Source organism: Urtica dioica, chromosome 10, assembly GCF_054948205.1.
Source record: "Urtica dioica subsp. dioica isolate 48M chromosome 10, U.dioica_male_clone48M_v1_H2, whole genome shotgun sequence".
NCBI classification, from domain to species: Eukaryota; Viridiplantae; Streptophyta; class Magnoliopsida; order Rosales; family Urticaceae; genus Urtica; species Urtica dioica.
In genome coordinates, this window is record NC_142765.1 from 22,013,172 (window position 1) to 22,035,858 (window position 22,687).

General features: G+C 40.3%; 2 protein-coding genes across 2 annotated transcripts; one reads left to right on the top strand and one right to left on the bottom strand.

Annotated features, from left to right (window-relative positions):
- Positions 1-3,834: 3,834 nt before the first annotated feature.
- Positions 3,835-8,227, bottom strand: LOC149384037 (glycine--tRNA ligase, mitochondrial 1-like). The gene is made up of 7 exons (XM_089628518.1): positions 6,850-8,227; positions 5,953-6,317; positions 5,559-5,871; positions 5,260-5,484; positions 5,126-5,185; positions 4,562-5,057; positions 3,835-4,343 (listed from the first exon to the last, which is right to left on the bottom strand). The coding sequence occupies exons 1-7, from the start codon at positions 7,060-7,062 to the stop codon at positions 4,105-4,107; spliced, it is 1,911 nt and encodes a 636-aa protein (XP_089484644.1). The 5' UTR covers positions 7,063-8,227; the 3' UTR covers positions 3,835-4,104.
- Positions 8,228-8,803: 576 nt separating this feature from the next.
- On the top strand, positions 8,804-11,453 carry LOC149384038 (LEAF RUST 10 DISEASE-RESISTANCE LOCUS RECEPTOR-LIKE PROTEIN KINASE-like 2.1). The gene is made up of 3 exons (XM_089628519.1): positions 8,804-9,645; positions 10,118-10,147; positions 10,237-11,453. The coding sequence occupies exons 1-3, from the start codon at positions 8,925-8,927 to the stop codon at positions 11,367-11,369; spliced, it is 1,884 nt and encodes a 627-aa protein (XP_089484645.1). The 5' UTR covers positions 8,804-8,924; the 3' UTR covers positions 11,370-11,453.
- Positions 11,454-22,687: the final 11,234 nt, after the last annotated feature.

A 22,687-nucleotide genomic window follows, 5' to 3' on the forward strand; every position in this document is an offset into this window, starting at 1 on the left:
GAAGCTTCGTCGTCGTCGTCATCGTCACAAGTGTCACCGGTACGATTCTGTTTTGTCTTTAAACGCCAAAGGGGGAGATTGTTGTTACATTAATTGGCGATTTAATGTTGGCAAAATAATATAGAATCGTGGAATATATTATCGGATAGCGTTGGGCTTTGTTACAATTTTCGGTCACAAGTGTCGCAGTTTGTGTTGTAACAGTCCTGTATAACAGTCTCGACCCATTGACTTTTGGGCTTTGCTACTCCGACTTAAAGAAGGATTCCAGCGTGGATTAATGAGATAATGGGCTGGTGTTCCTAATCCGACTTCAAGATTTGTGTTGACCTAGTTTTCTCATATAAATAGGTCATCACCACACCATCTACACTCACGCCTTTTGAGAGATTTATTTGAGTGTTTTAGCTGAGCTTAGAACGACCTGTGTTCAGGCTTTTAAGATGTCTTTTACCTCTGCTTTGTTGCCTATATACGGGTGATTGTATTAGAAGCTAGATGTTAGGGTTTTTCAATTATTTTTGTTGGGAAACACGTTAAGAAGTCTCGGGAGAGATATTTTGTGGGAATCGAGGGGATCTCGTACTTAGGAGGAGCCTAAGTTGCTGTTGAAGAGGATAGACGTAGGTTGGGTAGCTAGCGAGGGAGTCGTTGAGTGTAAATCCTTATTGTACCACGTTATCATAGTAAATTGCTTTCCACCGGACAAAGGCCCTCCAGACGTAGGCACGGATTGCCGAACTGGGTTACCAACTATGGTGTCTATTTATTATTTCCGCACTCATATCGTTAATCTGTTGTTTCTCTAAATTTCAGCAACTGTCGCACTTTCTGTTACAAACACTTTCTGAAACAGTTGCGCAGAATCAGTAATTTCAATTGGTATCAGAGCGGTTCACTCAGTCATGTTGAGTGTGATCCGTAGTGTTACTGATCTGTTTATTTAGAGATGGAGTTCATGAGAGAAGGTGCATCTATTGGCCGTCCGCCCCTCCTCGACGGTGGAAACTGCTCGTCTTTGGTCGGGACTTTCAGAGGAGTACACGCACCGTGATTTTGTGGATCTTTGACTTTCCAAACTTTTTTCATGGCAAGAGGGTTTGACCTTGAACGTCTTTTCTTTTTCAGATCTTTCAGTAGCTTGTAACACTAGGGTTTAATATGACCCTTCTTCGCACAGTAATGACAAACCCAAGATTTTTGGCTCGCCTTCACAGGTGTTGCAGAAACTGTTGTAACAGTTGTTGAGCCAGTAACTTCATTCTGGAAATTTATGCTCGGGACGAATATAGTCTTAGAGCTGGATGCTCCTCCTCTCTGATAGCCTAGACCATGATGATCGCCACTGGTTTTTCCTATACATAAAATTTCATCAAGTTTTGACGTTCCAGAATTGAGCATTCTATTATTTTTCTTCAAGAGAGTTATTTCAGAAAGAAACTTATCTTGTTGAGATCTTTCAGATTTCAATTCTTCATTTAAGGAGGCAACAGAGGCAAGAAGTTCATCCTTTTATTTTGAAGCGGTGGCAATCTTCTCATAAAGCCTTTGATTAAGACTAACAACCTCATTCAACTTGCTGTAGAAAAGTCCATAAGCCTTGGTAACAGACTCAAGTGTTAATTCTTCTTCATCTTCTTCGTTGCTGCTGACTTCAGAGTCGCTGTTGTAGAAAACGTCACTAACACAACCTGCGACAGTGTTGCATGGCTTCAAATTGTCTTGAGAATCACGGGCAGTAAAAGCAAGGAAGTTGTCAATAATGTCTTCCTCTTCTGAATCTTCATCACTCCAAGTACGGGTGTTGTAGCTTTTGTTACGCTTCTTGAGGGTGTTGGCACATTCTGCTTGGATATGACCGAATCCATGACATTCTCGACATTGAATCCCCTTAGCTTTGACATTCAGATCTGTGGAAATTTCGTTGGCGTTGGATCTGTTTTGGGAACTGTCAGAGACAGTTTCTGAAACACTTCTGCAAGTGTTGTTGTTCATCCTCTTCATGAATTTGCCAAAGTTCTTAGCCAGAAGAGAGATAGTCCTAGCCAACTCTTCATCTTCAGTAAGGCCGTGGTTGTTGTCGAGGTTAGCTTTCAATGCAATTCCATGAGTCTTCGGTTCAGGATTGTGGTGCTCATCGTTCATCTCAAAGGTTCTGAGGGAACCCATTAACTCTTCCAGCTTCATCGTGGATATGTCTTTAGCCTCTTCAATGGCAGTGACTTTGTAGATGAACCGCTTCGGAAGCGACCGTAGAACTTTTCTGACAAGTTTTTCCTCAGACATTTTTTCACCAAGGGCAAACGATTCATTAGACAAGTCACAAAGTCTAGAATTGAATTCACTAATCGTTTCATCTTCTGTCATTCTTAAGTTCTCAAATTTAGTAGTCAAAAGCTGGAGACGAGACATTCTTACCGTATCAGTTCCTTCATGAGTGACTTGAAGGATATTCCATGCGTCTTTGGCCACTTCACATGTAGAAATCAGCTTGAATGTGTTGGGGTCGACGGCAGCCATGATCGCATTAAGAGCTTTAGAGTTACCGCTTGCCAGTTTATCTTCATTCACAGACCAATCAACTTCAGGTTTCAAAACAGTCTCTCTGGCATCATCGGTGGTGGTGGGGTGCTTCCAGCCAGTGAGGACGGCTCTCAAAGCTTTCTCGTCTAGTGCTTTTAAGAAGGCTTTTATCCGAGCTTTCCAATACGAGTACTTTCCACCGTCGAGGAGGGGCGGACGGCCAATAGATGCACTTTCTCTCATGAACTCCATCTCTAAATAAACAGATCAGTAACACTACGGATCACACTCAACAGGACTGAGTGAACCGCTCTGATACCAATTGAAATTATTGATTCTGCGCAACTGTTTCAGAAAGTGTTTGTAACAGAAAGTGCGACAGTTGCTGAAATTTAGAGAAACAACAGATTAACGATATGAGTGCGGAAATAATAAATAGACACCAGAGTTGGTAACCCAGTTCGGCAATCCGTGCCTACGTCTGGAGGGCCTTTGCCCGGTGGAAAGCAATTTACTATGATAACGTGGTACAATAAGGATTTACATTCAACGACTCCCTCGCTAGCTACCCAACCTACGTCTATCTTCTTCAACAGCAACTTAGGCTCCCCCTAAGTACGAGATCCCCTCGATTCCCACAGAATATCTCTCCCGAGACTTCTTAACGTGTTTCCCAACAAAAACAATTGAAAAAACCTAATCTCTAGCTTCTAATACAATCACCCGTATATAGGCAACAAAGCAGAGGTAAAAGACACCTTAAAAGCCTGAACACAGGTCGTTCTAAGCTCAGCTAAAACACTCAAATAAATCTCTCAAAAGGCGTGAGTGTAGATGGTGTGGTGATGACCTATTTATATGAGAAAACTAGGTCAACACAAATCTTGAAGTCGGATTAGGAACACCAGCCCATTATCTCATTAATCCACGCTGGAATCCTTCTTCAAGTCGGAGTAGCAAAGCCCAAAAGTCAATGGGCCGAGACTGTTATACATGACTGTTACAACACAAACTGCAACACTTGTGACCGAAAATTGTAACAAAGCCCAACGCTATCCGATAATATATTCCACGATTCTATATTATTTTGCCAACATTAAATCGCCAATTAATGTAACAACAGTAATGATGTTCAACGCACAGATCAACGGCTAATTTATTTGAAAACTCTAAACTTAGCTATATTACTAATGAATTAGTTTAAAAGGCGAAGTTAAAAAAAAATCTTGCTATACTTGTTGCCCAAATTTTAATATCTAATCCAATTACATTTCCGTGGATCAACTCAGGAATCGAACGTACGCGATTAAGTAAAACTCAATTCGCATTCCTTTATTGATTTTGGTTTCGAGCTCATCTACAAGACGTGGTAAGAAAGAATTTCCAAACACACACAAGAACAAGTACCCAATTATTCTTGTTATTATCACAATGATTCCCAAAGAATCACTCTTATCATTCTTAGCTCTCTCTATCTTACAACTGATTACAACTTTGATCAACCTTACACACTGACTTAACGAGATTATTGAATGCTAAGAAGCAGAATCTAAGGTCTGCCACTAATATTTTTATCATCAATCAAATATGAATTGAGTCACAGTCAATGGGATGGTGGGGAAAAGAAGACCAGACCTGAGCCCAAGTGGTGACACCGGCGGTCAAGTCCTTGACCACACTCGCGGCTTTGTCCACGTTGACCCGTATTTGGTCTTTGCTGTCCCTCTCTCTGATCGTCACTGAGGTCGCCGAGTCCACCGTGATCGCAAACGGTATGCCCAGCTCGTCCGTACGTGCGTATCTTCTCCCGATCGACGTTCCTGTGACACAGGACATGACTTTTGTGAGTTCCAATCCATTGCGAACTGATATTTTTGTACTAATTGAAATATAAACAGAACATACAATAGTCATTTTCTCTACCAATCTCGTTTATAATATTGCTAACGTACTTTTACTATTCTATATTCAATCCCCGATCAAACCTATTGATGATTATACTATCCCTGATATCTAAGTTCCCAAGAGATTCTCCGACCTGTGATGTCGAGCTTGTGCGAGATTCCAGCTGCGGTGAGCGACTTGGAAATGTGTTTGGAGACCTTCTCGAACACTTGCGACACCTTATTTTGGACAAGAGGGAAAACCGAGCACTTCACGGGCGCGACCACCGGTCGAAACCGAAAAACGTTCATCTGCTCATCCCCGGATTTGCTGGGCCGGACGTAGAAAGAGTGCTCGTACACACAGTATATGATCCGCCCGATCCCAAAGGACGGCTCGATCACCGACGGTGTGAACACTCTCTGGTGTTCCTTCTTCTTCTTCTTCGAAATCGTTACCATGTTTTTGTCGATGCGGACGGTTTCACCGAGAGCTTGAACGAAAAACCCCGCCTCTCCTTTGGTTTCCAAGTCGGCTTTCATCACCAGAGCTTCTTCCTCTTTCATCGCCTCCAATGATTTGATAACAGTCTTTTGGTTCCCTTTGAATGCAAGCCCCAACTCTTTCTTCACTGTAGTTATAACCACTTTCTGAAATCAAACATCGACCAAGTCAAATAAAGATGAATCCAAACAAGGATATTAAGAAAAATAATCACCTCAACTTCTCTGGGTGGTGAATACTTCTCAGCCGCTAGAAGTGCAACGCCACTTTTTTCCTGTTGTGAACAAAAGATCAAAGATGGTACAAATCACTATCAGATTAAAGTCACAGAGCGAGAAAAGAACATACCGAATGAGCTCGCAAATCATAGGCAGATCTATCTGCTATACCAACGCACTCAATCCATCCATACGAGCATTCGATCTCGGCATCCCAACAGTCGGCGGCGTAGTGAGCCATTTCGTTTGCGAGGTGTTGGCGGAACCTGAGACGGGTCTCGTCTATTCCGAGGCTCGTCAGGAATAGATACACCCTCCCGATGAAGTAGCCGAGAGTTTCATTGTTAACCGTTCCCTGGAAACTACGTCATTAATGGCAACCGGAATAGAAAAAGAAACAAAGAAAGAAAGACACAAACTTTAGCATACCCTGGAAACCGCTTCACCTAGACGAAGCTTCCCCGCCGAGCGCCCAGACACCTGCTCTCCCCTCGGGAACATCAGAAGCTCCATATCCGCGACCTCCGAGAATTTCGGGTGAGACTTGTCATTGGGGTCGACAAAGTGCTCGATCTCGGCGAGAGTGAACTCGCGGACCCTGAGAAGGCCCTGGCGCGGAGATATCTCGTTTCTGAACGCCTGCCCGATTTGGGCGGCGGCGAATGGCAGCTTCCGGCCATTGTAGTTGTAGAGATCCTTGAAATTCACGAAAATGCCCTGCGCAGTCTCAGGTCTCATGAAGCTGCAACAAAAGATATTAAAAAAACAATAAAAATACATTTCAGACACATTGGGAGCGAAAGTAATGTATCGTTATCCTCACCCGGGGGTCAAGCCGGCGGGGCCGATGGAGGTCTGAAACATGAGGTTGAAAGGGTAGGGATTGGAGAGAGGGTTGTTGGTCTCTGGGGCGATAATGCCGTACTCCTTGATTTTGGCGCCGAGCTCTTGGGAAGAGAGGTCGTCGAGCACGGCGAGAACGTGCCTGAGCTCGGCGGAATCGCCCTTCTGAAGCTTGTCGTTGCAGTAGTCCTTGAGGAGGTGATCGGCCCTATAGCAAGTCCCGGTCACCTCGTCCTTCACCATCAAGTCTGTGAATTTATCCACGTGGCCCGACGCCCTCAGAACCACCTCGGGAGTCACGCACGGGCAGTCCACTTCAAGCATGTTCTCCTCCAAAACAAAATGCTACGCATAACGACGGAAACGCTATCATAATCGCGTAATCTAATCACATGTATCGAGGCAATCACAATGGCTATGCTTGGAACTCATGTTTTATGATGTAAGTTCGGAACTCGATTTTCCTTTAATGAAACTGTTCAAGAATGGGCTTTGCAATAAAAAAGAAGATCTGGTATTGAGAAGAGCACATTAACATCAAGCTCAACCGTAATACAATCGAGCCCAAACTCTTTAGCATTTTTTTTCTCTTCATTTCTTTGTTCATATTTTCATTTTCATCTTTTATTTCCTTTCAATTTCCTCTCAGAAGTCTCATATTTACTACACAATTATAATCCACAAATTTATATACAACTAAAATAATTCAGAATTCTACCACAAGAATTTAGATCCCCAACTATTAAATTTAAAAGTTTACCGAGAGTACTCCCGCGTCAACACAAACAGCACAAGAAATAGAATGAAAATCATTTTTTTTTCTTTTGTCATCAGATTTTCGAGGTTCCAAATATAGCCAATTGGAATTAATGATTACCTGGCGCCAAAACGAGAGGACGTTGGACTTGACGGCATAGCCAGGAGGGCCGTAGTCATAGAATCCGGCGACACCGCCGTAGATTTTGAAGGAAGGGATATAGAAACGGTGACACTCGAGCGTGTTGGCGACTGAATCGCGGAATGTCTCTGCAGAGGACTTCCCGATCTTCAAGGCATTCATAGATTGTCGGACAGAATCGGAGCAAGTCATTTTACAGGACAAGTGATCTGAAAGGGCTCAAGAACTCTTGGAGATGATTTAGAGATCAATTTCAACAAAATACTGAACTCATTGATGATGTAACAATATTTCAGAAGAAAATCAAGTTTATAATTTCAAGCTAACATTTCGGTTTAAACTCTTGAGTCATAATATCAGATAAAAAACACAGACAAGTTTGGTTCCCATTTTTATGAATCAGAAATTTCACAGAGGAACAAACAATCTCTGAGCAATAAAACAAACATATACTTGAATAATAAAATAAAAATAATCTCCCAGCTTAATCAATTTGACTGTTTTGACCGGTCAAGAGGCCATCTACAAGCTAAACAATTTGATAATGCTTATCCTGAAAAAAAAAAAAAAAAAGTTTGGTTTCCAATTTTATCAATCGGCAAATTATCCCAGAGGTACAAATAATCAATAAGCAACAAAACAAACAAACAAAAAAAATACTTGGATAAAAAAAAAACCTTCCAGATAAACAAATATGTGTCCGAAGCGATAACAATAATTCAAAATCAGAAGATCCATTTCAACAACCGATTCTTATATAACATATCAGCAAATCACTAACTCCAGTTCAAATTTTTTAAACATCAATTGACAAACAACACTCTATCAACTCAATTTCACTGACGAAAAGTCGAGGGAGTAGTGATGAACCTGTGCACGAGCCCCCGTCTAGTGAAGCGGAGCGACAGTCAGAAAATACTAAATACGGGATAATCAAAGTATCTTGATTCTTGAATTAGAAATTCAATTTTTTGTTTTTGTTTTTTGGAGGTAGAATTAAAAATGAGAAATTTCAATTTATAAGTTCAAGTAATAGTCAAAGTATATGGGAGTTTGCAGGATCGGGTATCGCGTCGCCGTCTGATGGTTCTTATTTAATATTTTATCCAAAGTCGTTGAGAAGACCTTTGACATTTGACAAGCACCGAACAGAAATGGTTGTATTCCCGTTCCGGCTTGAGAAGAAAATGAACAGTTTTCCATTGTTGACCAAGATGAATAAGGGAATTGCCATTGTTTTTTCCCCTTGGTATTTGTGATGTGAAAAAGAGAGGAAGTGGCGTTCTTCAACTGATGTGGTGTGTATGTTTGCCCAAAAATTGACTTCTGATACAAAGCGTTTTTTAGTATTCCCTCTTTGCCTTGCCAAGGCATCGTAGAATAATTACACGATTAGTCGAATTTTATATTATAAAATAAAAAAAAAAATTGTTGAAAAAATATTTTTTAACTTCAGATTTAATAAAAAATAGATTAGTCATATTTTTATATTTAATTTTTTCGGCTATAAAAATGCTTAATATTATTTTTTAGTTATATCACAGATAATTATATCGTTAAGTTTTTAGCTTCAAACTTAATTAGAAAAATTATATATTTTTTAATTAATTATATCGTTTTATAATATAAAAAATTAAAAAGAAAAAAAAAATCCCCTCATTGACATACAACAGTTACTACTATAATTTTCCTCTTGGCTTTAATAAGACTATATTCTTGTTGGTGAACGCTTTAAATCATTTTCATATGGACTCTCGCGAGTCGTGAGTCTCATCATCACTCCACTATAGACTTCAAATTTTGAAGACCCCAACTAAAATAATCCTAATATGCAAATAAAATAGGCACATACAAAATTCTTGAAGAAGTCATACTCATACATACCCACTCACATGCAAATAATGGAGCACCATAGTCAAGAGTCTACGACGTAAATCATTTACCAAACACAATATCTCTCACTCATATATCCAAAATCTAGCAATACAGTCATCGATAGTACTCTACGCGTAAATCATCTCTCTCTCTCTCTCTCTCTCTCTCTAGCAAAGACCATGGAGTTGCCACGTGTAATCGCAGCGGTGCTCTTAATCTCCGCCATGTCAGCCTTACCTTCCGCCGAGTCTGACTGTTCAGGAAGTCCGTACAGATGTGGCAACATCGTCGCAGCCACAGACCTCTTCTTCCCTTTCTGCGGAAACGACTCGGGCTTCGAGCTCCGCTGCGTCGGAGACGAATACTTGCTCGTCCGAATCGACGGCCTCGACTACCGCGTCCTCAACGCCAGCCAGCTCAGCAAGTCCCTGGTCCTATCCAGAGACGACACGTGGCGAGACCCGTGCTCTCTCGAGGCCAGGAACACCACGCTGAACCACTCTCTCTTCGCTCTCCCCGAAAACGTGGCGAATCTCAACCTCCTCTACGGCTGCCCGGCCGTGTCTAAACCGGTCAGCTTCGTCTGCCCGGACGATGGCCGGGGAGTGATGGTTTACTCGAACGATTCGGGACTGAGTTCTGTGTTGGAAGAGCTCGGTGGGTGCCGAGGCGGGATCGTGAGAGTTCCGATATTCGGCGACTCGCTGAGGCAGATTGAGATCGGAAGAATGAATGTGAGTCAAGGGCTGAGATTGGGGTTCGAAGTGAATTACGTTCACTCCGATAACTGTTCGTCCTGTGTCGAATCAAATGGCCGCTGCGACTTCAAAAACTCGGAATTCATATGCAATTGCCCTCATTTCAAATCAGGCTCTTCAGGAGTGTGTATGTCACATAATGGTACTCGTTTTTCTTCCCATCACTTTCCAATTTCATACAAATATTTAACAATACATGCCACAAAAACATAAACATTTGTATTTTAGTCAAAGTTTTGCAAATTTTTTTGTAAATAACCATAAATATTTTGTAAATAGCAAAAAAATATGATGTAATCAACGTTATTTATACATATTTACTAAAAATTTAATTTGCGTAAATAGATTTACGGGGTTATTTACAAAAAAATTAACGAAATATTAGCTATTTATAAATTTCAAAGGTTTCATGTGACTAGGTCTAGACCCAATTTCATATTTATAGAATTATAGCGCAAACACTAGTATATACATTTTGAGACATAATTAAGGATCAAATATAAAATTTAGGGTAGACAGAAGAATTAAACACTTAGGAAGAGGTAAAAATACTTTCTTATATTACATAAACTTGGCTGTTTTTATAGTTGATTGTTTACCTATTAACTTTGCAGGTAGTGCGCGGAAGATCAAAGTTACTCTAGGTACGTAATTTACAGCCTGTGATTTATTGTTTTTATTTTTTTAAAATTAAATTGTATGTATGTAATGACTAGATTGATGTATCTAACAGTGGTGATTGGGGCGTTGATGGCGGTAATGGCGTTACTGTTTTTCTGCTTCACAAGGTGGTGTCACGGGAAGACGAAAAGCTTGTTATCGAAAAGTCACAAAAGAGATCAAGATATTGAAGGCATCATAAGTAGCAGCGAAGGTCTGACTGCAAAAAGGTACAGATTCTCGGAGGTGAAGAAAATTACGAAATCGTTCAATGAGAAGCTGGGACAAGGAGGCTGTGGCGAGGTGTACAAAGGAAATCTACGAGACGGCCATGATGTTGCTGTAAAGCTCCTGAATTCGTCGAGAGGGGACGGCCAAGAATTTATCAACGAGGTCGTAAGCATTAGCAGGACGTCTCATGTGAACATCGTCACGCTTTTGGGGTTTTGTTTCGAAGGTCGAAAGAGAGCTCTCATTTACGAGTTCATGCCCAACGGATCGCTTGAGAAACTTGTGTACAACGAAGACGCTTCTCAAACCGGGCCGAATTTGGAATGGGAAAAGATGATTGAGATTGCAACGGGGATCGCTCGAGGGCTTGAGTATTTGCACCGTGGTTGCAATACTAGGATTTTGCATTTCGACATAAAGCCGCACAACATTCTGTTGGACAAAGATTTGTGTCCGAAAATCTCAGATTTTGGCCTGGCTAAACTTTGCCCAAACAAAGAAAGTTGTGTATCCTTATTGAACGCGAGAGGTACGATGGGATACATAGCTCCAGAAGTTTGTAACCGAAATTTTGGCGGAGTTTCATCCAAGTCTGACGTCTATAGCTATGGGATGATGATTCTTGAGATGGTCGGCGGTAGGAAGAACATTAATATTGGAGCGAGTAGATCAAGCGAGGTTTATTTTCCAAACTGGATTTATAAGCATATTAAGATAGGGAGCGACTTGCAATTGTTGGGTGATATGACGAGAGAACAAAATCGGTTGGCGAGGAAGATGATCATAGTCGGGCTTTGGTGCATTCAGATTGCACCGTCTGATCGCCCTTTGATGAGTAAAGTGATTGAGATGTTGGAAGGAAGTTTAGAGTCGTTGCGAATTCCACCCAATCCTACGCTTGATTCATCGGAATCTCCAGAAATATTGCCTATAGATCTAGCAATGATTGACTCCTTAACAGCATCGATGTTGTAATGTCCTATTTCTATCAAGGGGTAAGATTGTACTAAATTACTAATAGCATATTTCCTTAGAAACGATTTTCAGTTACGAGCTCCACACGACTATATACATTTTATAATCTATAACTAATATGTATTAAATATAAGTATTATTAAACTACTAAATAAATATAGTTACAGTGATTATTTCAGCAAATTGATAGAATAAGATCATCATAAAAGTTTCTACAAAGAATTATTGATGAGATATAATATGTGATTTTTAGTCAAACATGAATTATTGATAAGAATTTTTTGAAGTCGAAGATGTCCGGGTTTAAATCACGCATGAGATGTGTTTTGACCACGAAAATATTTCGAAGGTTTCGACAATAATACCGCAAAAATATGATAAGCCTGGATTCGGACTACACTAAATCGCAGTAAAATCGGGACGTAAACAAGAATAGTGCGATACAAAATTAAGTAACGATTTCATGGAACCTAGTATGGTTACAATAAGAAATCGCACCTATTTGTCAAAAGTGACGACGAACAGTCATACCTAGCTATACTTATTGTCGCAAACGATACGACTGTTGACCAAACAGTTGACTGTGCGAAATGACACAACTATATAATTGTTCAAATGGTAACTAAAATATACACATATCAGCTATAAGGCACGACTGTCGGAGAGGCAATCGTCACAACGAGAATCATCGCGAGAGAGCTCGCGGTCCACATCATTCGCCAGATTTGTCACGATACCTATATGGCTTCGTGCTACAGTACCTAAGTGCTCTTACAAAAGCCACTAAGCCTCTACCCCTATGCCCGAGCCCGACACTAACGCCAATGCCACGGTCGCACTTTGTTGCCCAAAGAACGCATGAGAGTGCCACTTGACACTCTTTTGGCTTCATAACATTTAATAATGGTTATCTCTATGGACATATATAAAGAGCCCAATTCATTAGTATTTGGTTCATGTGAGACTTTTTACCACTCATACATCTCTTAAACAACGCACTATTTTATCATTAAGCGAAAAATCAATAGAAGCCACCTAGTCTATAAAAACAACTTTATCTTTTATTGATGTTTATTTCCAACAATCTCCCATTTCCAACATCTCCAACTCACAATTTGAGACAACATCATCTCAACATTTAAATTGGTGAAGTTCATATAGTATCTTTGTTACTTATAAATATTTGTCATCAAGACTGAACTTCATCAAGAGTTTAGAAACTCAACCTCTAACTGTAATAGCCATCTTTGTGAACTTTTAAATCAATGACTTGTTCTTACTCATTTAACCTAATAGTAATTTTCTAACGTTAGACTGGGTTGTCATCATTCTCGAATCACTACTAAAAGAGTTTAAGACCAATAAATCTCGAGGTCGATTTCACCAAATCTCCCGCAAGAGGTTTAGTGAAAGGATATGCTCTGTTATAGCTAGAATAATGCACGTATGTGAGTGAAATGATTACATCATCGATCAATTTTCTTAGATAGTGATGTTTTAGACTTATGTGTCGAGACTTTTTTTGGTAAAGTGGATTGACGATCACAAATTATTGACACAACAGTTACAATATCCAGTGAAACTTCTAATAGAAGATCCTTCAACCACTCAGCCTCTTGACCTTTGGAAGTCAGAGCTAACTCTGATTCCGTGGTCAAATGAGCAATAAACTTTGGTTTCTTAGATTTCAAAGAAATTTCACCTCTAGCTAGTGTAAAATCCATCATGTTGTAAACTTGTTATCTTCGACACTCGATATCCAACTTGCGTTGCTATATACTTCTATGGAAGGAAAAAATGTATTGGAGGATACGTGACTACTTTTGCAGGTTGATGGATATGGGGCCAATAAGGCTTGACCCCAAACTCCTTCCCCTTCACACATGATTTTCAAGAAAACAAGAAAAATTAAAGGAGGTGTGTGAATTCAAGATTAGGCCAAGAGCTAAATCAAAGCCTATAAATGAGTTAGTGTTTCAGATTCGATGAATGTCGCGTTAAGCTGAGAAGTTGCACGTAAAAATTTCTTTCTCAAATAGAGAGCCATAGTGAAATTGTGAAATGTATGGATATGGAAGATGTAGATCCAATGGTGCGGTGGAGCCATAATTTTATCTGAGTAGGGGCATACATGCTAGAACTTTATTAGGTGAGATAATGAAACAAAAAACATATAACTAGGACTAAAAAAATTATTTTTAATCAGTTGGTAAAATATACGATTTCAAAAAGTTGAGGGGAGACATATGACCACTCTAGGTCTAATGTGGATGTGGCTCGGCCCATGCGTACATCTGCATTTGCTATTTAACATCCAAAAGGTTTTGAAGCAAAAAAAATAAAAATAAAAATAAAATAAAATAAAACCCCTCACGTAGCATTTTATCTTAATAAATTAAAGAACTTTATGGTATAGTAAACGAACTCACTGAACCGAACTATAGCGACTCACCCGAAAGTCTTCAATGAATACACTACATTGTTCGGATCAGTTATTTATAAGAAGTCAAGTTTTGAAAATTTGGAGAAAAAACTAGCAAAGCAGCTAAGATTTTGTTCACCTCTTTGCATTGAGCCTGTGATGATACGAAAACAGTTTTCTTCCCAGTATATTCTTATTACGAAATTATGGAAGGAAACGCTCTCATGGTTCTCTCCATAGTCAAATGTTCACGTTGGTTACGAATCTAGACGGAAGTTTGACAAAATGTGATAGATGCCAAGTTTCAGACTTCCTAAGAACTTTTAGAGGAGTGCATTTTTTTTCCACTCCTATCCCATCATTATGAAGAAAAATAAGCCTAAAATAAAGTCAATTAGCGCACCGTGGTCCACATTTAAGGCTTTTAAGGTGAATACAAACAAAAAAAAAAACGAAATTGTGGAACCGATGTCGATGTGGAATGTTTGTTTCTTCGATGTGATGATAATAATGTAGACTTCTGAAATATCTTTTAATTAAAGCATCTCGTAAACCATGTATATTTCCCCGTTATTTTTCTCTGGGGGAAAAAAACGCGTCTATATAAAAGATTGACCCCCCGACAGGTTCATTTGAAGGTACGAAAACTAAACTTTTTAGTATTAGCAAGGAATAATAAAACAAAAAAATTAGGAAAATAGCTAATTTAAACGTATGATATTGTTAAATAGTCAACGTTTGGTAAATATTAGTTAAATAACCATAAATGATAACGTGGATTAATATATGACACTAACTATTTAGCTAAGATTTACGTTTGTAAATATATGAAAATAGTTATTTATCTAAGATTTACCAAACGTTGGATATTTAGCAATATTAAACATTTAAATTTATTATTTTCCTAATGAACCCATAATAAAATATTGATTAGACTACAGTTTAATTATTTATTTTCAAAAAGGTATTGGAAAGTGAGATTAACTAATGATGTATTACATTTTGCCCTTTAAATGATATATATTTTTTTATATTTTCATAAATATGGAAAATAAAAATAATACATACTGTTACGGGATAAATTAGTCAGACTCCGATCTGGCTAGTCGGACTACCGAGCAGAAATATGAATCCAGCACCGAGCTCAGGTTAAGTAAACCTAAGGGCCATCCATTGAGAAGGAACGAACCGTTCATAAGTTAAGAACGAAACCCACCGATCAGAACTTCGAAGAGAAGAGAAGAACGTGGGTCAAAGACTAGTCAAAACTAATAGAAAACATGTTTCAAGCTCTAAAACGCACACCTCGACGGTTCAGGAACCACGCGAGGAGCATTAACCGCCCACCTCAGAGAGAGGCGAAAGGCAGTTACCCATAACCGTCCAGAACGTGGGACTGATCACCCCACGTTCCTCAAAATAACCGTCAAAGACACGACCAGACGAGTATAAATAGAGGCAGCAGCACAGAACGAGACACGGACTTTTTTACATACTTTCTTTCACTTGAAATCTCTAGAAAACATTGCTCTCTTGTATTAGATTCGTCTGTATAAAGAGAAAGTCTTGCCTAAATCACCTCTGTACTCGGAGGCTTTGTACTCGGAGTCAGTGTATTTTCGTGAGATATTGTTGTACTAATTTTACAGGTCAACAGTTGGCGCTAGAAGGAGGGGCTCAAAAAAGCTATGTAAGGGAAGCCTACGCAGGACCCCGGCAGATCTTGTTTACAACCGAGCAGAGGCCTAACAAGATAGCCAAGTCTAGCTCGGAGCCTATTACCTTTACAGCAGAAGATGCTCGGTGGGTGATGTATCCTCACAACGATCCATTGGTCATTTCGGCTTTAATCGGCAACAGGAACGTACACCGGATTTTGGTGGACACTGGAAGCGCTGTTGACGTACTCTATGAAGACACGTTCAACAAGATGGGTCTTAAGCAAGACACGTTGGCTCCTTCCCCTGAGAACCTCTATGGCTTCACGGGAGATTCAATCCAGCCCAAGGGATTAGTCTCGCTCCCAATAACTGTGGGAGAAAACCCGAGGAGTAAAACCATCAACACAACATGGATAGTGGTCCCCGGAAAATCTTCATTCAATGCGATCATTGGCAGACCGACCTTGCAGTCCCTCGGGGCCGTTGCGTCGGTGGAATATTTGAAGATGAAGTTCCCTACCGAGCACGGGATAGGTGAAGTAGTCGGAACTCAGGCTATCGCGAGGAGCTGCTATGCGAATTATCTCAAAGAGAGTCAGGACAAAGATGTTCACAAGGTCATGATGATCGATTCGGATTTTGACCCACGCCTCCCGAGCCGAGAAGAAATTGGCCCAGGAGACGAAGTCGAGGAAGTCGCCCCAGATCCAAAGCAACCTGAGAAGAAGCTCAAGATTGGAAAATATCTTGAATCAGGTACCAAAAGTAACCTAATTACTCTCCTATCTAATAGTTTAGATATATTTGCCTGGTCGCAGTCCGACATGACAGGGATAGATCCTCAAATAGCATGTCATAGGTTAAATATAGATCCTAAAGAAAAACCTATCAGACAGAAAAGAAGAGCTTTAAATTCCGAAAGGTATACTGCTCTGAAGGAAGAAGTAGACAAACTGATTTCTAACGGATCAATAAAAGAAACTAAATATCCTAAGTGGGTGGCCAACCCCGTCTTGGTCAAGAAACCCAACGGGAAATGGAGAACTTGTGTGGATTTTACAGATCTGAACAAGGCTTGCCCAAAGGATAGTTTTCCTATGCCGAGAATTGATCAGTTAGTAGACGCCACGGCAGGTCATGAAATCCTAAGTTTTATGGATGCCTACTCTGGCTACAATCAAATCCCTATGTATGGTCCCGACCAGGACCACACGGCATTCATAACTGATCGGGGGCTATACTGTTATACGGTAATGCCTTTCGGGTTGAAAAATGCTGGAGCAACATATCAAAGATTAGTAAATCGAATGTTCGCCGAATTACTCGGGATCACAATGGAAGCATACATTGATGACTTGTTAGTTAAGAGCCGAAAAATAGTTGAACATACGAATGATCTTAGAAGATCATTCGAACTGTTAAGGCAATATCGCATGAAATTAAATCCTCTAAAATGTACATTTGGTGTCTCCGCAGGAAAATTCTTGGGTTTCATCGTTCATGAACGAGGCATTGAAGTGAATCCAGAGAAGATCACAGCCCTATGGAACATGAGACCACCACGAAACATCAAAGAGGTGCAAAAATTGACGGGATGCATAGCTGCACTAAGTCGCTTTATCTCTCGGTCTACCGACCGAAGTATTCATTTCTTCAATATACTCAGAGGCTCCAAGGAATTTGAATGGACCAAGCAGTGCGACGAGAGCTTCGACTCTCTAAAGGAACACTTGGCATGGCCTCCGACTTTGAGAAAAGTACAGGAGGGAGAGCCCCTGGAGATCTACCTAGCCGTCTCGGAACATGCAGTAAGCTCAGCACTAATCAAGAATGAGGGAAAACACCAAGTCCCGGTTTATTATACTTCGCGGCGTCTTAACGAGGCAGAAGGAAGATACCCGGAACTCGAAAAGCTAGCTTTCGCCCTCATCACTGCTTCTCGGAAGCTAAAACACTACTTCCTTGCACATCCGATTACGGTCCTCACCAATTTCCCACTGCGCCAGGTGCTGCAAAAGCCTGACGTATCCGGAAGGCTAATGAAATGGTCAATTGAGTTGACACAATATGACATACACTTCAGCCCCCGACCAGCAATTAAAGGACAAGCAGTCGCCGACTTCATTGCAGAGTTCACATACAGGCCAGTCGAATTCCCGATTTGGGACATGTATGTAGACGGAGCAGTCAACGAAAAGGGGTCCGGGGTCGGAATTGCGCTATCCAGTCCAGAAGGAGACAAGGTAAAATTCGCTTTAAAATTCGATTTTAATACTTCGAACAATGAAGCTGAGTACGAAGCTATGATACATGGGCTGCAAATAGCAAAAGATTTAGAAATCAAAAAGCTCAAAGTATATTCGGATTCTCAGTTAATTGTTAATCAAATGAAATGTGAATTTCAGGCAAAAGGCGAAAAGATGTCGCTATATGCCGAGAAGGCTAAAAACTTAGCAAACGAATTCGAACTTTGCGAGATCACCCAAGTCCCAAGAGCCATGAACGTAGAGGCCGACGCATTAGCAAAGCACGCCACTCAAGGATCAGACTCAGAGTCAATCCTAGTGATCAAAATTGGGCAGCCCAGCATCGAGCAGGCCACCCACGTGCTTCATATCGAGCAACGAAAGTCTTGGCAAACTCCGATCAGAAAATACTTGCAGCAGGGAACTCTACCCAACGACAAAAACGAGGCTAGAAGTTTGAAGTTCAGAGCCGCCCGATATTTCCTCGAAGGTCAGAATCTCTACAAAAGGGGATTTTCCCAAGCTCTACTCAAGTGCCTAGATGAAGACGAAGCCGAGTACGCTCTCAAAGAAATCCATGAAGGGATATGCGGAAGTCACATCGGATGCGAAGCATTGGCGCAAAAGATCATCCGACAAGGACTCTACTGGCCGACATTAAAGGCCGATGCACGGCACATGACGCAAAGATGCGTCAAGTGTCAGAAATTCTCAAACATCCCGAGGCTTCCACCTAATCCGCTCATCACCCTCTCATGCCCGATCCCATTCGCAGAATGGGGAATAGACCTAATCGGAGCTTTGCCAACAGGCCGAGGAGGATGCAGGTATGCGATTGTAGCCATCGACTATTTTTCAAAATGGGTTGAAGCCGAACCCTTAAATAAAATAACGGCCCATGCAATTGAGAAATTCGTATGGAAAAATATCATTACTCGTTTTGGAATACCAGTCAAAATTGTATCCGACCACGGAACCCAATTCGACTGCGATTCCTTCAAAAGCTTTTGTGAAAAATATGGCATTAACAAAGTTTTTTCTACACCAGTCAGACCACAATCCAATGGATTGGTGGAGGTCGTCAACAAAACAATAAAACACGGCCTGAAAACAAAGTTAGACGAGCAAAAGTCAGAGTGGGTGGATATGCTTCAAGAAGTCCTCTGGTCATACAGGACCACCGAGCACTCCGCAACTGGCGAAACACCTTTCTCCCTTGCATACGGTTCCGACGCGGCCATACCAACCGACGTCTTAATACCAACAATGAGAAGAGAAAATTACTCAACAAAGGTAAACAACGACATGCTTGAAATTAGTCTAGACCTGTTAGAAGAAAAAAGAGAAAACGCCAGATTGAGAAATCTAGCTAACTAGCAAAAGGTTTCTCGGTATTTCAACAGGAGAGTCCGACTAAGGTCATTCAAAGTCGGCGACAAAGTCCTCAGAAGAGTTTTTCTCCACACCAAAATCCACCAGGAAGGAGCCTTCAACGCAAACTGGGAGGGACCCTACATCATCCGAGAAGACTTCGGAAACGGGGCCTACCGACTACAACAGTTGAGCGGCGATATGGAGAAAAACCCCTGGAACGCTGAGCACCTTCGCCAATTTTACGTTCGCCTATTGAACGCAATCTTTCCGACAGGAGGCTGATCGGCTCTCTCGTGTTCCAAAGGTGCCGAGAGGATAATTCCATCAGCTATCTCGAATTCCTCCCTCACCCTTGTAGATATTTCTCGGTAACCCGAGAAGTCCAAACTTTGGCCGAAAACTGGCCCTCTTTCCGTTCAAAGACCAGGGCCTCTTCCTCTTCCTCTGGAAGATCAACCCCAAAAGTCCTCCCACTTGGACCCGGAGTGCCTTGAGAGCAACCCTCTCCTCGGTCTTGCGAAAGAGAAAGGCTCGTCGTATCACGAGATTCCGACCCGCTCTCCTTCGAAGAATCGGACGAGGACGATATCTCCACGACCATAATGTCCCTACACGACAGGGAAGACGAGTCAAAAACCTTTTTCTCGTTATCAACCCCCTCGGACTCAGGATTGGGAGGCACGCATGATTCATCATATGTCATTACAGGACGGTCCCATCCGATCTCTGGGACATGATACCACACGGGACTTCTGAGGAAAGGAAACTTGGACCCATCCAACAGGGTAACACTATCGGGATCAGGTTCCGATCGCCGAACGACGCGAGGATCGAAGCTTAGATCAGGACGCGCAAGTCCACCCATAGCCCTAATGAAGTTGAGAAACTAAGATTCCTAAAGTCCGAAGGGTCCGAATACAATAAATAAAGAAGATATCGATCGCCGAACAACAATCTCAAAACAAAAGGAAGGTATCAAAACAATGAAAAAAGAACAGACCTTACCCGCGAGATTGAAGATCGGAAGATCCGAGCAAAAACGAAAAAGCCAAAAGCACAATCTGAATAAGCAGATCACGCCGAGAACGCTCTGAGACCAGAATTCAGAAGAAAAAGCGAAATGAAGTCAAAAGTTGAGGAAAGGCCTTATATAAAGACTTCATGAACGGTGAGGATTAAGCTTGTCCAGGAAGCCAAACACATCTGACCGTCGAAGCAAAAGACGCTACGGTTCAGAAAGGCCAGATGACAAACGACGTCGTCCTGTAAAAAGAAAAGAATGAAGAATTCTACTCGGATCATCCCGAGACGAGTAAGCAAAGATGAACACGGTCACAAAGCAAACCGAAATAGTTCCTTACCATTTTTGCTAAAGAAAAGACTAAGAAACTGGAGGGCAGCTGTTACGGGATAAATTAGTCAGACTCCGATCTGGCTAGTCGGACTACCGAGCAGAAATATGAATCCAGCACCGAGCTCAGGTTAAGTAAACCCAAGGGCCATCCATTGAGAAGGAACGAACCGTTCATAAGTTAAGAACGAAACCCACCGATCAGAACTTCGAAGAGAAGAGAAGAACGTGGGTCAAAGACTAGTCAAAACTAATAGAAAACATGTTTCAAGCTCTAAAACGCACACCTCGACGGTTCAGGAACCACGCGAGGAGCATTAACCGCCCACCTCAGAGAGAGGCGAAAGGCAGTTACCCATAACCGTCCAGAACGTGGGACTGATCACCCCACGTTCCTCAAAATAACCGTCAAAGACACGACCAGACGAGTATAAATAGAGGCAGCAGCACAGAACGAGACACGGACTTTTTTACATACTTTCTTTCACTTGAAATCTCTAGAAAACATTGCTCTCTTGTATTAGATTCGTCTGTATAAAGAGAAAGTCTTGCCTAAATCACCTCTGTACTCGGAGGCTTTGTACTCGGAGTCAGTGTATTTTCGTGAGATATTGTTGTACTAATTTTACAGGTCAACACATACTTACATAAAATATGCTTAATTTATGTATACTTAAGGGTGATTTTGAAGTTAATTGATTCAAAATTTAGATAGGAATATTTGTTTTAATATAAATCAATGATTAAAAACATCACTAACCTATATTCAAAAATTTGATACAAAATACATTTTTGCATCAGTGAACAATATTTTACAACCAACACATCTCAATTTTACATCTTGCTTAAGAGTATTTTTAGTATATTCTTTCTTACTATGTATTGCTTAGAATTATAGTTTTGACCTTTACTACTTTTATATTTTTTTCTAATTTGTCAAAAAAAATTATGTTTTCATATACATTCAAGTGTGTACAAAAATCCATAAAATAATTATTTGTTTCTTTATTGCAAAGATAAGGATAAGGAAATGCCTTTAATCTTTTTTAACTATATATTTTATAAATATCTTTGTTATTTTTATTTTAATTGTGTATAGTAGTTCTAATTATTATTTTTTTAGTATGAGTATTTGAATTAATGTTTGTGTATATTAAATTAGTTATTTAAGCAATCATATTAATATATATATATATATATATATATATATATATAATAAATACATGAGGTACAAAACTAGAACAACAAATAAAAATTGGGGTCAATTACATAATTATTAAAAATTAAGTATTAAAAGAATGTGCCTAAGTGAGTAGTGATTATCCATATTTGAGCAGTGGAATGCATTATGCATAATCGTTGGAAATGGTCTTAAGAAATGCTCAAAATACTCACCAAGAGGAAAACGCACCATCATTTCAAGTGTGCATGTCAATCAATCGTAATTTAAGAGATATCAAAGTTGAAATTGACTTGTTGTCGATATTTGAAGTCAATGATCATGGATCTTAGCATGGCAATTGCTCGTTCCAAGAAAGGTATCACGGTTTCTTACATAAAATATCCTTAATTTTCATAGAGAAAAACGAACATGCTAGGATGCAAACCGACAAACAATTTGATGGATCCTAATGTCGATTTCTCTACCAAGACCACCGAAGCCGCAGTAAATAAAGGAACATACCAACAACTTGTTAGTAAAGTCCTGGTGTACATATTCGGCCTAATAGGGTTCTCAGTAAGCATGTTCATAGAAAGTTCTTCAAAGATTCATATGAAGGCATGAAACCAGGCTTTTATTTAAGATGGAGTATTGATATATTGTCGAGGTGTGGAGCCTAATCATATTGTAAATGTTACTAATTGAGGGTATTTTGGGAATTTCAAACTTGTCTATTAGTTCTCGTGTTTTCCTATTTATACCTTGATGTAGAGCGATATAAAAACGATAGGAAACGCAATAGGATTGCAAGCAGAGCTTGACTTTTCTTAATTCAATAATAATAATCCATTACACTGATAGAGAATAAAACTTATAGTCTGAGAAAAAAAGGAAATAAAATAAAGAGGCAATAAACCAAAAATAGTTGCAGCAAATCATTCTAAACATGGAAATAGATTAACGAAAATAAATATGACAAATATTGCTCATTAAAGGAAATATACACCAGATCTGCAACTATCTCCAGAATTGGTGCACATGATCTTTAAAGCTATTTCCGGCTTTTACGGTCCCATGTCTCCATAAAGGAAAGTCCTATAAG

Excerpts from the sequence above, each read along its gene's own strand:
- LOC149384037 (XM_089628518.1), bottom strand. The coding sequence starts at position 7,062 with ATGACTTGCTCCGATTCTGTCCGACAATCTATGAATGCCTTGAAGATC. Across the intron at positions 6,318-6,849 it reads TCCTCTCGTTTTGGCGCCAG|CATTTTGTTTTGGAGGAGAA; the intron begins GTAATCATTAAT and ends CGTTATGCGTAG. Across the intron at positions 5,186-5,259 it reads ATGATTTGCGAGCTCATTCG|GAAAAAAGTGGCGTTGCACT; the intron begins GTATGTTCTTTT and ends TGTTCACAACAG.
- LOC149384038 (XM_089628519.1), top strand. The coding sequence starts at position 8,925 with ATGGAGTTGCCACGTGTAATCGCAGCGGTGCTCTTAATCTCCGCCATG. Across the intron at positions 9,646-10,117 it reads AGTGTGTATGTCACATAATG|GTAGTGCGCGGAAGATCAAA; the intron begins GTACTCGTTTTT and ends TTAACTTTGCAG. Across the intron at positions 10,148-10,236 it reads GAAGATCAAAGTTACTCTAG|TGGTGATTGGGGCGTTGATG; the intron begins GTACGTAATTTA and ends TGTATCTAACAG.